This window comes from Podarcis filfolensis (assembly GCF_964270895.1).
Source record: "Podarcis filfolensis genome assembly, chromosome: 11".
NCBI lineage: Eukaryota > Metazoa > Chordata > Lepidosauria > Squamata > Lacertidae > Podarcis > Podarcis filfolensis.
The window spans coordinates 14,460,827-14,477,630 of NC_139613.1; the positions used below are offsets into that span (position 1 = coordinate 14,460,827).

The following is a 16,804-nucleotide window of genomic DNA, read 5'->3' on the forward strand; positions in this document are numbered from 1 at the left end:
GAATAAACAGTTCAGGGTGAATGGTCAATAAATGGCCATTTGGAAGAAACCATGGTCTGTGGGAGAAACTAGTTATGTAGGAAATTTATTGGACAGACTGAGATTTCATTAACCTATAACAATTTCAATGCTTGCATGCAGAACTGCAGTGAAGTTACATATATTTGTTACCTCACGTAGAGGGAAATTGGAACCATAGTGTTAAGGACAATGATGTAACCCCAAAAGTTAAAGAAGCCTCGGGTAGCAGGTGTTTCGTCCTTCCCGTCATAGAGGTACCAAGAAGAATTGCCAATCTGCTGTTCCCAGTAAGTGTGCCCAATAGCCAGGCCAGCTGACGCTAAGATGAGCAAAACGAAAATCTGGAGAGAAAAAACATTAAGACGGCAAAGCTATTTAAAAGGTTAGCTGAAGCTCATGCATTTTTTTATCTTTTCCTGCTTCCCAGACTAACTACCATGAAGAAGAATTAGCCATCAACTCGCTGATACTTGAGAAGAATAGAAACAGGAGTCACTGACAGATGCAGCAGAATTCTTTTATTTTCTGTTACGTATAGGCTACCAAGGTTGCTGCTCTCAAAGTGGCTCTCGACTTGTTTTTTTTCTTTAAAAAACCCTCAAAAACTATTCAGCAATTATTTTATTACATTTACATCCCACCCTTCCTCCCAAAAGAATACAAGGCAGCAAACCCATGTGTGATAAAACAGTACCCTTGAGGACTCAGCTACATTGGTCAAAAAACAATGTTATAAACATGCAGCACCAGATGGCGCCAGAGAGCAAAAAAAAATTTCTATGTGATTTCCACATAGCATTTCACCCCCTTTGTTATAACTTAATTTCTAACTTATTTAAAGCATTTTGCCTATGTGTAGATCCACTCTGAAAGTAAAGCAAAGCAATTTTAAAAAAACCTGAAGCATTTTTTAAAAAAACCAGCCATTAATGTATTAAAACAAGTTTAAAAACGGTTGCACCCAAATCTTGTGTCTGGATAGGTCCACTGAAACAAGAAAAGGTTTCAGCAAGCATCTAGAACAGTACAAGGAAAGCAACTTCCTAATGTCAATAGGCAGGGGGTTCCAGAGGACACTAAATGAGTGATCCTGTGCAAATGAGGAACCAAGGCTGTGTGGCAATTGTAAAAGTAAAGGTAAAGGTAAAGGGACCCCTGACCATTAGGTCCAGTTGTGACTGACTCTGGGGTTGTGGTGCTCATCTCGCTTTATTGGCCGAGGGAGCCAGCGTACGGCTTCCAAGTCATGTGGCCAGCATGACTAAGCCGCTTCTGGCGAACCAGAGCAGTGCATGGAAACGCTATTTACCTTCCCGCCGGAGCGGTACCTATTGATCTACTTGCACTTTGACGTGCTTTCGAACTGCTAGGTTGGCAGGAGCAGGGACCGAGCAACAGGAGCTCACCCCGTCGCGGGGATTCGAACCACTGACCTCCTGATCGGCAAGTCCTAGGCTCTGTGGTTTAACCCACAGCGACACCCGCGCCCCAATGCCAGTGTTTTTCTGGGGGGACACAGGGCTACACATACCCCTAAACATTTTGTGAATCTAAGTTTGGCCTCATTGAGGGGCAGTATTTCAATTTGAGTAGGAAAATGAGATTACCCCTAAACATCTGTTTATTTTTAGGGGGAAAAGCACTGCATAATGCTAAACCAGCCACCCGATAGCTTGCTTCTGCCTTCCTTGAGAGGAGGGGGCAGGTATAAAGCGAAGTGCACCAGCACGCAGCTCAGGCACTGGTTAATTTCTCTAATTGTGATTTATGGCCAGTGTTACATGTGAACGCAGCCAAGCTAAGAAGCATCAGAGCACCTGATAAAAGCAATATCAACAGTCCAGACTATGACACATATAAAAGCGGACAAAACAACAAAAAATAGTACATCGGGAGACCAGAAGCAGAAAAGTACTGACATAAATACCAATTATATGCAACGTGGAATGAAACAAAAAAAGTCTTTAAGGCCCCTTTAGGAACCATCAGTGTAGGGACCATATGCATCGAACTGCTTAGGTCTTTAAAGATACCGTATTTTTCGCTCTATAAGACGCACCCGACCATAAGACACACCTAGTTTTAGAGGAGAACAAGAAAAAAAATATTCTCTCCCTCTCTGTGCAGTGCCTCTCCAGCGAAGCGAAGTCAGAACAGCAAGAGGGACCGCTGCGCACCGATTCCTCTCGCTCTCCTGGCTTCAGCGAAAGCAACGGAAAGCCTCCGGAGCACAGCGATAGGAGCGCTCCCACTGTACTCTGGAGGCTTTGCGTGGCTATCCCTGATGCACACTGATCCCTCTCACTCTCCTGGCTTCAGGGATAGCTGCGAAGCCTGCATTCGCTCCATAAGACACACACACATTTCCCCTTACTTTTTAGGAGGGGAAAAGTGCATCTTATAGAGCAAAAAATACGGCAACCACCAGCAGTTGGGCCAAGGAGCAAATTGACCATCCAGTGCCGCTGATAGTAAATCAGTTGTGTGTTCTAACTGCCCAGCTACCCAAAGCAGCCAAGCAGCCACATGCTGTGCTAACTACCCCAGCCTGATGCTTCTAGATGTTGCTAGTTTACAATCTGCATTGTCTTTTACCATTGGCTATTCTGAATGGGGCTTGATGAGAACTGCAGTCCAACAACATCTGGAGGGCACCAGGTTGGCGAATGCAGCTCCACACCAACCCATAGCTGTCAACTTACAGATTTGAAAATAAGGGATCAGCAGCCAAAATAAGGGATTTTCCGAACACAGGTATGTTCAACTTCTGAGCCCCTCCGAGCCAAAGGCAGAAAACCCAGCCAGCAGCCAAACGAAGCCTCAAGCGGTGGTCCCCACAGCGCAGCAACCCGGCAAAGGGGATGCAGCAAGGAAAACCACTGTCACCTCTCTGCTGGGAAGCGCTGAGCAAAGGCGAGTCCCCAGGCAACGTGGCTGATTTGATCGGCACAAGGCATGCAAGCTCCACCCCCCAGTCGTTCTTAGACTCCTTATTGGGTGAGCAACGCAGCCAAGCAACACAGTTGGAGCCTCCCTCCTCCCTGGCCGGCAGGGAGGGAGGGAGAGGAGCTGCTTCCTTTGAAACCCGGGAAATTTAAGGGACATCATCAATAAGGGACAGCAGTGGGACACAGCGCTGGGATAAGGGACTTTCCCACCAAATAAGGGACAGTTGACAGCTATGCACCAACCGGAGCTTCCAAACCATCTTTAAAAGCTGCCCACGCTGCAGAACTATAGTTTGGATATAGCCAGCAGCAAGTATCTGTGGCAAAACCTGTTTCTCCAGGTAAGGTTTTTTTTAAAATGCCGGCCGTGACCCTAACAAAGCACATAAGGTGAAACGCTTAAGAGTTGCCTAATGGGAAAGCCAAACCTGCAGATCTCTGCATGACACTTCTATGTGTTTGCAAGTCCTTGCCTCTCTCTACCTGCCTCACTCACAGAAAACCATCCACCCACACAAACTTCAGTAAGGAAGCAAGCAGGAAGCCTTTGCAGAGCCTGTGCTAGGTACACAAATGACTCTGTCAATAAGCAAAAGAAATATTTAATTTGCACAGAACTGCAAGCTAGCGATCAGTAAAGAGCTACAGCTCCCGTAAGCTCTAAAAGCAAAAAGCAAACACAAAACTTCTTACCGTATAAACCATGTAATTCATAAGGGAGTCAATTTTAGTCCTTTTAAACCGTGTTTTCCCACTGTTTTTCATTATTTTTGTGTCTGCTCCTAAAATCATATTAAAAACTGCAGTGTAAATGTCACTGAATTTTAAACAAATATGAATACTTTAAAACTGCTTTCTTAACGGCTAAACACAGCTATGAACATGAATAATTTTAAATAATATAAGTACATTTGATTATCTCTCATAATTTTCATGAGGGAGAAGGCTCCATCAAACACAATGAGTCTTACTTCTAAGTAGAAATGTATATACTTGTGTTATTACTATAGTGGCAACTCTAACAAATGATTTATTTTTTAAAGCTGCTATTTCTGTTGCTGAAAACAATAAGCTGAATATCCCAGGTGCAATACACTTTCATACGAATATTCCTCTCATGCAAAAGTGTGTATTGTGTGGCTTATGTAGAGGTGCGAGGAGGATTTTAAGACATTTTGGGTTGTCTCTTCGCATGAATATGCAAGTAATTTCCTTTTCTTAGGTTTTTTTTTAAAAGACCTAGATTCCAGTCTAAAGCAGAATGCCCCATGGGAAAGATGCAAGCTTCAACAAGCCTTTCGTATTTTATTTTATTTTTAAAAAACACTCACTACCTTGTGTTAAGGTAAAAAGACCTCCCTTCCCCAAATAATTTCATCCCTGCCTAAATCAATCTGTGGATGGGGCATTACATACCCCACAAGTGTCCCAGAAAAACTGGGACATCCCATTTCCCCCCCCCCCCCCACGATCTCGGCAGCCATTTTGGGTGCCGTAATCTCACATGACTTCTTGCCAAGATCTCGCCCCCTAAAAAACCCCCACTTTTTTGGAGCAGTGAACTCACGCAGCACCCCAAAACACATTTTGGGGGCTCTATGATCCCTCACAGGTCACATGACTCGTGTGGGAGCGTGTCTCAGTTTGGGGACTCAACATATTGGAGGGTATGGCATTCGGTGAAGGAGAGGGTTTTGGGCTCAGCCTCCAACAACTCCAGGCTGGGCTAAGAAAGACTCCTACATTCAGCCCTGCCAATCAATGTCAACAATTACACCCCAACCGCATGAAATAATAATAAAAGAAGAAAAAAGCTGGGATTATTGCTTTGGTCCAGCTCTAATTTAAACAGGCAGCAGCATTCCATTTCCAAAACAGATACCTGCAAATATGACAAGCCCATGACAAACGTCAGTGTTCCGGATTTTGCAGCCACGCAACAAGATTTTATCAGCATCCAAAGCATAGCTTTTTCCTTTCCACTTCAAAGTCCCTGTGAATTTATCGAGTCGGTTGTTGGGCTCTTCGCATTCTATCAAACCTGGTGTGGTAGTTCAAAAAAAGAATGAGGAGAGAGAAAAAAACACCACGTCACAAGAATGTATTAAAACATTTTCACGGTAAGCCATTCTCTTTAAATATTAAGCAATGGATTCTGCAAAAGTACAATATTTAAAAGGAGATGTTTGAAGGAACAGCACCCCTAAGCTTCCTACTGCGTCAACTGTGGCAGAAATGCACTGCAGTTTTTACATATAGTTATGTACCACTTGTAGAGTTGGTCTCTGTGGCAGAAATGTTTCAGGGGATGAGGTTAAGACGGCATTTGTAAGCGAAGTAAAAAACATACAGGCACAAACGAGGAAGCAGATCAATCATCAAGAAAAAAGGAAACTCACTGATTGTAGTTCCCTTTTAGCCTACAATGGATAAGTCTGCAATACATTTATAGTAAGACAATTTAAGGAGACCTCTCAGTAACTACTGAGGAGATTTCGATGAGCATGTTATATAGCAAAAAAATATGCATCTGTATCTGACGGGAATGTGATCAGATGCTAGAAGTGGTTCTACACAGGAGATAAATGGAAACTATGGAGTAATCACAAGCAATGGCAAATATGGGGGACCTGTGGCCCTCCAGATGTTGCAGGACTACAATTCACATCATCCTTGACCATTCACCATGCTGGTTGGGAATGATGGGAGTTGGAGTCCCTAATCATTGGAGAGCTTCATTGTGACCGACATGTCAATCAGAGGGAATTATCTGAAATGCTCAACAAGCATTAAGGTGCCTAACAGAAAAGCTTTCTTACTCAGGGGACCCCCCTCTCATACCTGCAATTTTCAGATCTCAAAACACTGGGGTCATTTAAGCGAATCCTTTTCTGCCTCCCCCTCAAAAAATACCCCGAACCCCAAATGACTACCCTTGTGTGAAAACTACTACAGATATAGCTCTGAAATTTGTCAGGATTCATGCCTTCAGAAGGGGCAATCTTGCCTGAAAATTTCACCCAATTATTTCCAATAATAATAATAAAAACACAGGTAGTTCCTGTTTGGGAGGAAAAACAACACATTTTGGGAGTGTCCAGAACAAAATCCTCTGCCCCTATTTGCCTGGAATTTAGCAGGCTGCATCCAGTGAGAAGAGAACTACGTCTGCAGATGTCATCCACTTCTGTCAAAAAGGGGGGAATGTTATTGCAATTGTTTAGTTTCCCAACCATGAATGGGGTGGAAATTAGCCAGACACAAGCCAAATTGGGCAGCCTATGACAGTGATGGCCAAACTTGGCCCTCCAGCTGTTTTGGGACTATAACTCCCATCATCCCTAGCTAACAGAACCAGTGGTCAGGGGGTGATGGGAACTGTAGTCCCAAAACAGCTGGAGGGCCAAGTTTGGCCATCACTGGCCTTTGAGCCAACTCAGACTGAGATCAGCTGTTTTTCAAAGTGCTGAATTGGGTGCCAAACCAACCTGTACCGTCTTGTGCACATCCTGTTGCTTATTTATAGGTCACCTTTCAGGGCGACCTGCTTCAAAGTGGCTCACCACATATTAAAACACAAAACAGTCCAAGCCATAAAAACCATAGTATAAACACAAAATGTCTAAAAATATAACAGCAACAGCAATTGAAAACAGTGTCAGCGGAATAAAAACAGACCCAAACTTTTTCAAAAGCTGACTAGATGTTTCCCCTCTCCCCCTTAAGGCTTTTGTGTTCTTTTGAAAACCGGTAGAAAAGGTGCAAACATATATCTTTGGGAAGAGACTTCTAAAGTGATGGCCCACTGCAGTCAGGCCCCATGAAGACATGACTCTGCCATCAGCTTAACACTGTTCATCTACCTAGCCTAGTGCTGCTGACTATGACTAAAGGGAGATGATGATGATGATGATGATGATGATGATGATGATTAATACCCCGCCCATCTGGCTGGGTTTCCCCAGCCATTCTGGGCGGCTTTCAACCAAGTATTAAAATACAGTAGTCTGTTAAACATTAAAAGCTTCCCTAAAGAGGGCTGCCTTCAGATGTCTTCTAAAAGTCTGGTAGTTGTTCTTCTCTTTGACATCTGGTGGGAGGGCATTCCACAGGGTGGGTGCCACTACCGAGAAGGCATTTGGGGCAGCAAGTGGCAAAGCCTTTGCTGAAACAGTCATCTCCCAGGATAGGCGCACAGCACAGGCGAACAAGGAGGAAGAGATGACACAACCTTGCTTCCCTCACCGCTCACAGGAGAGCAATCAGGAAAGAGTGTTGTGCAAACCAGGCTTTTGTTTTTGAAAGAGACTGCCTTTCCCCTCTTTTTGTAACTTCAGTGGCATTAGGTACTTGCAGCTGTAGCTCATTAGTAAAGCACGGCTTTTGCGTGCACAGTTCTCAGTTGAAATCACTAGCTGGGAAAGTCTCCGTTTGCAAACCTGCAGACCTGCTGCTGGACCATCCTGCATTAGTTGGTCCAGTGTCTTGACATGGCATAAGACAGCATATTCATATGCAATTAAGAAGAAATGCACGTTTGTACAAACCATCAAATGCTGCCAAGGCGCCCTCTTGGTGAAGGTATCTGTCAGTCACCTCCAGAGACATCTTGAACTTCAAGTTGGTTTCACTGAAGCACAGGGGGGAAATGCAAAGTTGTAATGTTGCAAATTCTATAGGGACAATGGGCCATTAGAAATTTTAAAGGAACCTTAGCTTAGCTTTCTGTTCTACTGTTCTGTGGGTTTCTAACAAAACAGCAGCTGAACAACACACAAAGCAAACAAAACCCCTGGGGCTCCAAAGAGAGCAACAAGGGTATGAGCAGCAAGATGTGCTTTGTCACACGGTGTTCTTTGCTACTGAAGTATAAGAGTACACAGTGGTGCATGTCCATTTGGGTCAATCAGATGATGGTGCTATAAAATGTTAATCCCAACAAGGCAGAACAGGTTTTCCTAACACATTTGTTGCACATCGATTTTATTAAGCACCGCTTGGGGAAGCTACCTGGAGCCTGCTTAGACATGCAAGCAGGACTTTTCTTCTTTTCTTTGATCACAAAGGGAGAATATGCATTGCACCATGATTACAGAAGCAGGTGATCAGGGAGAAAAATGGCTGTATGAAGCCAGGACCACAGAAATGGCTGCACCTGTCCCTGTGTAAGCCCCTTATCATTCAGGCTAATTTCTCTCTCTATAGTCAAGTATTCCTGCAAATGCTGAAGGTCAGTTGGCCATCTGCATCGCAGGGGATTGGACTAGATGGTCCCTTCCAATTCTGTAATTCTATGATTCAAAACAACAGAACCAATTAATAGTTTTTATCCTTCAGTAGAAGGAGTTATCAGTAGCAGCCCTGGACATGGTGAGCCATGCCCTACAAAAAGCACAATTTATACAATGGCTCGATGGATAAGACTATATTTGGTTAGGTCTGAGTGTCATGTCACTCAGCTAGATCCAAAATCGACAACCTCCCAGGATGTAATGGTAAAGAATAGCCCCACCTCTGTTCTTGCTATTCACCCAGAAATCAATATTTATATTGGTTCTTGAACAGCTTGGCTCCCAAAGAAATTGGCTCCCGAACACCGCAAACCCAGAAGTAAGTGTTCCAGTTTGCAAACGTTTTTTGGAAGTCGAACATCCAACGTGGCTTCTGCTTGAGTGCAGGAAAGTCATGCAGCCAATTGGAAGCCACGCCTTGGTTTTCGAATGGTTTTGGGAGTCAAACAGACTCCCGGAATGGATTAAGTTCAAGAACCAAAGTACCACTGTACAACCTAATTATGTTTAAGAGCAGTATTTCCTTATCCTATGCACGTTGGGTCAAAATGTGCTTTTCTGAATCCACGCAACCTTAAAATGGACAGAGCAAGTTTTAAAACATAGCACCAAAAAAAAAAAAAACACATGTTGACTGGGAATTTAGCATGGCTAAGGCTAAGACTACAAAGAAGAGTAACTTTTTAATATTATGGGGAGGTAAACGTTAGGAGAAAGAACCCTTACCCATCTAGTTCAGCTGTCTCTACATAGCAAAGGCTATTAGGTTCTGAAGTGGACAGCAGCAGGATATCAGCCTGATTAAATAAAGAATAAAGCAAATTAAATGCATGTGAATGATACTGCCGTCACACAGCAGAAAAAAAAAATCTCTCTCTCTTTCTCTCTCTCTCTCTCTCTCTCTCTCACACACACACACACACACACACACAGCATTTCACTTACAGGAATAAAGGCATTTTTCCTAAGACGGATGATATCACCAACTTTGATGTCCTTCCATTTTGTATTTTCAAACCTTAAGTAGAGAGAAATAATATATATATATATTTAAAAAGTGAACTGGATAACATTTAGGGAAAAGGCTGAATGCTCTCAAAGAATATATGCCATTTCTACTAGGTAATATTAACTAATAATATTTCAACCCTCTCAGTTTCTGGCTGTGCAGAAAATTATTAAAAACAGCCATGCTAACTTTCCACAGAAAACCTTTTTGAAACATGTATGATTAGTGCAGAGTGATGGCTGTTCGGACAATTTTTTTTTTTTTTTTTTATAATATATTTATTGAAGTTTTCAAATAAAGCATATATTAGATAAGCACCACTTATCATTGTCCATTTAACATCTCTCAATTGTTACATGGGACTCCCCCACACCTCCCGCATACACTTACATCATTATTAAATTAATTTCAAACAAATTATCATTTAACTCATCTTAATTAATAATCTTAATTTGGTTTGACATATAATTCAGCCTTAAATCTAATTTAATGGTAGACAATTGTCTGCACTGGCATCCAATTCAGCACTCAGCCAAATTACAATATTTTTGTAAATAAATCTTAAATTTCCTCCAGTCTTCTTCCATCCTTTCTTCTCCCTGGTCTCGAATTCTGCCGGTCATCTCGGCTAATTGCATATAGTCCATCAGTTGCATCTGCCATTCTTCCACAGTGGGTAGCTCCTGAGTTTTCCAATTCTTGGCAATTAATATTCTTGCTGCTGTTGTTGCGTACAAAAAGAATGTTCTGTCCTTTTTTAACACACTCTGGCCGACAATACCCAGGAGAAAGGCCTCTGATTTCTTAGTAAAGGTGTATTTAAACACCTTTTTTAATTCATTATATATCTTCTCCCAAAAGGCCTTCACTCTAGGGCAGGTCCACCAGAGGTGAAAAAATGTTCCTTCATTTTCCTTACATTTCCAACATTTGCTATCAGACGAATGGTATATTTTAGCCAGTTTAACAGGGGTCATGTACCATCTATACATCATTTTCATCACATTTTCCTTCAACGCATTACATGCAGTGAAGTTCAGCCCAGAGGTCCACAACCTTTCCCAATCTTCAAACATAATATTATACCCAATATCCTGCGCCCATTTTATCATTGTTGATTTTACCATTTCGTCATGTGTGTTCCATTTCAGCAGCAAGTTATACATTCTTGAAAGTACCTTAGTCTTAGGTTCTAACAGTTCAGTTTCTAACTTTGACTTTTCCACTTGGAATCCTAGCTTTTTGTCATTTTTAAACACTTCTTTAATCTGAGCATAGTGTAACCAGTCTCGCACTTTGTCTCTCATCTTTTCTAAACTCTGCAATTTCCAGTTGTCACCATCCTTTTCTATTATCTCCCAATATTTTGGCCAGTTGGCCTCCATATTGGCTCTTTTCCGAGCCTTAGCCTCCAGGGGTGACAGCCACCTCGGAGTTTTATTCTCCAGTAAGTCTTTATATTTTGTCCAGACATTAAAAACTGATTTTCTGACAATATGGTTCTTGAAGGCCTTATTTATCTTAGCTTTATCATACCATAAATATGCATGCCATCCAAACGCATTATTAAAACCTTCCAAATCCAAGACATCCGTATCTTCAAGAAGTAACCAATCTTTTAACCAGCAGAAAGCTGCAGCTTCATAATACAACTTTAAATCTGGCAGGGCAAAGCCCCCTCTTTCTTTCGCATCTGTTAATATTTTAAATTTGATTCTGGGCTTTTTGCCCTGCCAGACAAATTTAGAAATATCTTTCTGCCACTTCCGGAAGCACTCTGTCTTGTCTACAATCTGCAGTGTCTGAAACAAAAATAACATTTTTGGCAATACATTCATCTTGATGGCAGCTATTCGGCCTAACAAAGAAAGTTTTAGTCTTGACCAACTATCCAAGTCTCTCTTAATCTCTGACCAACATTTTTCATAATTATCTTTAAATAAACTCAGATTTTTTGCTGTTATGTTTACCCCTAGGTATTTAACTTTTTTAACCACATTTAGTTCTGTCTCTTTCTGAAGCTGTTCCAACTCAATATCTGTCACGTTTTCCCCCAAAACTTTAGTTTTTTGCTTATTTAACTTAAATCCTGCCACTCGACCAAAGTTTTGAATCAGTTGTAGTACTCTTTTCAAACTAGACTCCGGCTCCTGTAATGTCAGAACTAGGTCATCTGCAAAAGCTTTAAGTTTATATTGTTTCGCTCCGACCTGAATCCCTTCCACCAACCGGTCCCCCCTAATCATATTCAGGAGCACTTCCAGAACCGAAATAAACAGTAATGGGGAAATCGGGCAGCCTTGTCGTGTACCTTTTTCAATTTTAAACTCTTCTGTAACCACATTGTTAACTATCAGTTTAGCCTTTTGTTCTGAATATATTGCCTCAATCCCGTTCTCAAACCCCCGTCCCACTCCCATTTCTTTTAAATTCCCCTTCATAAATTTCCAAGATATGTTGTCAAAGGCTTTCTCCGCGTCTATAAAAATTAAAACTGCTTTAGTGTTTATGTTTGTTTGTAAAAGTTCCAATATGTCTATGATGTTCCTTGTGTTAGTAAACATATGTCTGCCCGGGAGAAAGCCTGCCTGGTCTTTATGGATTATCTCACTTAAAACTTTCTTAAATCTTCGTGCCAAAACATCTGCAAATATTTTGTAATCCACATTTAAAAGGGAGATGGGACGGTAATTCTTGAGTTGTGTCTTTTCAGTTTCTGACTTTGGAATCAATGTGATAAATGCTTCTTTCCACGATTCAGGCGCCTTCTTCCCCTCCATTATTTCATTACTGACCTCCAACAAAGGTTGTATCAAATAATCCTTCAATGTCTTATAGTAGTTAGAGGTCAGTCCATCTGGCCCTGGTGATTTGCCCTGTTTCAGACTCAGGATGGCCTGTTCAATCTCTTGTCGTGTTATTTTGCCATTTAAAATTGTTCTATTTTCTTCTGACAGCTTTGCTAATCCATTTCTCTCCAAAAATTGTGTAATCTCTATTTCATCTTGTGGCCCTTGAGTATATAACTTTTTAAAATACCTCTGGAAGCACTTTCTAATCTCTCCCGGGTTCTGAATGTTCCTTCCTTCAACCTCTAAGTTTGTTACTGTATTTAATCTTTGTCTCCTTTTCAACTGCCAAGCTAGCAGTTTCCCACATTTATTTGCCGATTCAAAAGTTTTTTGTTTCATTGTTTTAATCTTCCATTCTATTTCCTGATTTATCAGCTTGGAATATTGCGCCTGATAAAGTTTAATTTCTCTCAGAATCGGTTAGGACTTCGGGTTAGATCTTAACTTCTTCTCCAACTCTTTGATACTTTCCAGAATTTTATCTTTCTTTTCATTTTGCAGTCTTTTCTTTAAGGAATTCTGTTGAATCAAGAACCCTCTCATCACAGCTTTACTTGCATCCCAGATAGTTCTTTTTTCCACCGTAGTGTTCAAATTAATCTCAAAATAGTCCTTTAAGGTTTTTTGGGCCTTCTTTACAATTCTTTGGTCTCTAAACAGGCCATCATTCATCTTCCATCTAAAGGAGCCGATTGGGATCAATGTCATATCCATTCTCAAGGCGTTATGGTCGGAGCATGTTTTGGGGCAGATTTCCACCTTCCTCACCTTAGGTGCCAGACTTCTAGTTATCCATATTTGGTCGATTCGTGTCCAAGTCAGTTGAGCTTCAGAAAAGAATGTTCCTTCTCTTCCCAGGGGGTTTCTAACTCTCCAGATGTCAACCCAGTCCATATTGTCAGTCATTTCAAAAAAGGTCTTAGGTAGTCTTCCCTCTTTAGTAATGTTCTGGTTCTGTGACTTATCCATATTTGTTGATACGACCCCGTTCATGTCCCCCATCATGATGACGTTGTTGTAATCCAGATAATCCAGCATGGTCTCGTGCAACTTCTTATAAAAATCCGATTTTCCTTCATTTGGAGCATAAATTCCTAATATCAAAATTTTTTCTCCTTGATACTGTACTTCTATTGCGAGGATTCTTCCACTTTCATCTTTAAAGAGAAATTTTGGTGAAAGGCTCTCTTTTGCATAGATCACTACACCTCTCTTTTTAACTGTATCCGATGATATAAATTCTTGACCAAGCCTTTTATTTATTAACACCTTTCTATGGAGCCTAATCACATGTGTTTCTTGTAAGCATATAATGTCCAATTGTTCCTTTTTTAAAATATGAAAAATTTTAGACCTTTTTTCGGGACTGTTACAGCCATTTATGTTCCAGCTCAAAAGCTGCAGAGACATCCTGGATAGGTCTGGTTATTCTTTCTGGGGTGGTACCTTGTTCTCCGGTCCTTGAGGATCCGAGGGGGCGGGCTCCCCTGGAAGTTCTGGCGCTGGCAATCCAAGTCCTTTGTGGAGGTCTTCTCCGTGTGCTCCCAAAAACTTGTCTCTATCTTCCACTGTTTTGATTTTGATCTTTCTCCCTCTGTAGGTAAAGGATAATCCTTGTGGAAACTCCCACCTGAAGATAATTGCGTTGCTTCTCAACAGTCTTGCCAATTCCGTGTAGTTAGATCTAAGGTCCAGCAACTGCTTAGGAATGTCCTTGTAGATTTCAATTCTCTTGCCCAAAATGTCTAGTGACTTTTCGTAGTGCAGGCCCAAAATCTTGTCCCTTTCCTCCTTTGATCTCAGTGTTATCAAACAATCTCTGGGCTTCTCTGTCCTTCTGACTCTGCCAAGCCTGAAAGCAGATACAATTTTAAAGTCTTTTTCCTCTAACTTCCAAAACTTGGCAAATTCCTTAGTTAGAAATTCAATAAAATTATCTTCTTCCACCTCTGGTATTGACCGTATCCTCAAGTTGATCTCCCTGTTTCGCAGTTCTGTCATCAAAAAGTAAATCTGATGTTCTCCAACTTGTTTGCTGAGTGGTCTTACTTCTTTCTCAAGTTCTTCCAATCTTTGACTAGTATCTTCAGCCAGTTTACGATTTTCACCTACAGCCTCCTTTAATTCTCCAATAGACTGGGCATTCTGTGCAACTTGTCCAGTCAGCTTATTCAAGCTTTCTGTGTTCTGTTCAATTTTAGCTGTATGCAAATCAGCCTTCTTGTCCAGAGCCTCCAGTTTCTCCAAAATTTTCTCCAAGACAGAGCTACTTGTCCCTGAAGCCATATCTCCCAGGTGCAGCTCCTCTGTCTCACCCTCCCCTGCCTGTATTAGGGAGGCCGCCTCTATGTCTGGAGGCAAAGTGGAAGGCAAGGCCGGCACAGAAGATCTACGCTGTGAGGCTGCAGATAAAGTTAGAGTTGTTTGTTTAGTCCTTCCTCTTCTCCTTGCGCCACTCATTCCAAAGTTATCTGTAATCCAAGGTCAATCCAAGTTGTTCCCATGAGAAAGCAGAGTCCCAGATACAATAGTCAAACAGAGGCCGGGAAAGGGAAAGTAAAACAAAGTCACTGCTGTAAGTCCAAAATCCTCTAGAGGGAGCTTAATACGTCTTCAGGGAAAGGATCAAATCCAAGTTAAACTTATAAATTTAAATCCATGTCTATCGCCTCCACAATGTATTATTTTTAGCAGAGTAAAACTTAAAGCAAAACAGTGTTTCTTACAGTGCCTTGACTGCAACAGTTTCAAAGTATCCAGTTCCAACTCAGAATGTTTCAAAACCTGAATTCAATGTATCCAAAGTTGCAAACTGGTGCTCATCCAGGCAGCTCCAGCACCAGAGATTCTTATTTATTTTATAATCCACTGGTGCCACAGAAGAAGGATATCAATGCACCCCGAATATGACCAGCAAAAGTCAATAGCTCAAAGTCTTTCACTCAGAAAACTGCTTTAACAGGGTGCCAGCATTTAGTTAACGCATAACTTTTTGTCTCCACTCCTCCTGCTCTTTGCTTAAAGTTCAGTATAGCGGGAGATGGGCTTCCTGCTTATCCTCACTCCGTTTTCAGCCAGATTTCAACTTTTTAAAAAAGTTTTAAAAGTTTCATAAAGTTCTCAAGAAGTTTCAGAAAGTTGACAAAAGTTTCAGAAAGTTTTCAATGTCCAAATTTACTCACGGGTTGTAGTTTCCAAAGTTCAGAAAAGTTGCAGGAAGAAAGGACAGCGCTGACCGGCAACAGCAACGCGGCTTCACTTCGCTGTTTGCGCAACGACCCACAGCGCCGCTACCCCCTCCGCGATCCGGAGCCCCTTACGGGGTCCCTTCAGCGTTTTGGGGGCTGCTTCTGGCGCCCGCCGGGTCCCGAGACCACAGGCTTCTGCCACCTGTGGTTTTCCTGAATGGGTCTCCGCTTCGCCGTAGCGGACGACCCGTTTACAGCGGAGCTCCCTTCTCCTTACTCGGAGAAGGCAGCCATTACCGGTCGCGCCGCCTCCGGAAGTCCTCGGCTGTTCGGACAATTTTTAAGGTGACACCTATAGAACCATACCTGCCGTCCTTGATTACATCGCACGTGCGGTTGTTAATTTCATTGTCCATCCGATGCCGAGCCTAAAAAAAAGGAAGAAGTGAAAGAGATTAAAAGAACCTATATCGTTGTTGCTGTTGTCTTAAAGCACAGCTGGGCAACCTGTATGAGGCCCCCAGACTCCTTCAGCACAGCTCCTTAAGCCCAGAAGAATGAATGGAGTTGGAATGAAGGAGTGTGTGTTTAAAACCCCAATACCTTACAAAACATCATCTTCTAAGTGAGCATTCCCATGTCCCAGCACTGGAGGCCTTCTCTATTTTCCCCCACCCCCTAGAAACTATTCAGGGGATGGCAACAAGGGAATGGGCTTGTGTCCTCCCCCCTCGTCTACAGAATTCTCTCCCCCAGGGAGCCTCGCCTGGCACCAACACTGACATCTTTAGCCAAAGAAGTTTATCTTCTCCCAGGAAACTGAGTGGTGTTTGTTTTTGCTTTGCTATCTGTGGTGGACAGGGAATGGGTTGTTCGTATGGTTTGATCTCCTCCTGCTTTGCTTTCAATTAATGCGCATGTTACTATTATTTGTAAGATTTTATTTTTTTAGATGTTTGTGTAAAGTGGCTACTAAACTTAGGAAACAGTAATAGTAATAACCATCCGTTCTATTTTGAATGGACAAAATTAACCTTTGTACATTCCTTGATAGGTCAGAAGGCAAAGAATAGGAAGTCCCAATTGCAGTGAATAATCTTGCTAGGAACAAAAGTTTCGTGGATTCATTCTTTGGGGTGGCATAAAACACAATTCTCTCTTCTATTTATTTCTTGCAGGTCACCAAACTGACCTGTTGTTACAATTATAATTTGTCATTCACCCTTTTTGTTCTTTGGATCAGGAAGGTTTCTTGTGACAATTATTTTAACTACCCCAATATAATGCTGGGGGGGGGAGAGAGAAACACCCTGAAATGTAAAAAGAGGAAGAATACATAAATAAATAAAACAAATCTTACAATATCATCCACTAGGTCTTTTATCGCAGTGATGCCGAGAACCAAGAGTAAAGGTATCAGAGTTGTATACCATGAGAGGGTGGTTATCTGAGGAATGCACTGCAAGAAAAAAGGAGAGGAATATTTATTTATTTA

The 16,804-nt window shown here is 41.8% G+C and overlaps 1 protein-coding gene across 2 annotated transcripts in view; it reads right to left on the minus strand.

The window, feature by feature from the left end:
* The window catches only part of ATP8B1 (ATPase phospholipid transporting 8B1), a 75,847-nt gene that overhangs the window by 22,690 nt on the left and 36,353 nt on the right, over positions 1 to 16,804 (minus strand). For both annotated transcript variants that reach the window (XR_014539535.1, XM_083575552.1), the window contains exons 5-12: positions 16,670 to 16,768; positions 15,676 to 15,737; positions 9,206 to 9,278; positions 8,987 to 9,057; positions 7,517 to 7,599; positions 4,852 to 5,010; positions 3,663 to 3,751; positions 172 to 362 (exon numbers count right to left, since the gene is read on the minus strand). Coding sequence is in view for 1 of the 2 variants with exons in the window: in XM_083575552.1 (XP_083431678.1) it covers positions 172 to 362; positions 3,663 to 3,751; positions 4,852 to 5,010; positions 7,517 to 7,599; positions 8,987 to 9,057; positions 9,206 to 9,278; positions 15,676 to 15,737; positions 16,670 to 16,768 (827 nt within the window). In the remaining variant the exon portion in view is untranslated. The remainder of the gene's footprint in view (positions 1 to 171; positions 363 to 3,662; positions 3,752 to 4,851; positions 5,011 to 7,516; positions 7,600 to 8,986; positions 9,058 to 9,205; positions 9,279 to 15,675; positions 15,738 to 16,669; positions 16,769 to 16,804) is intronic.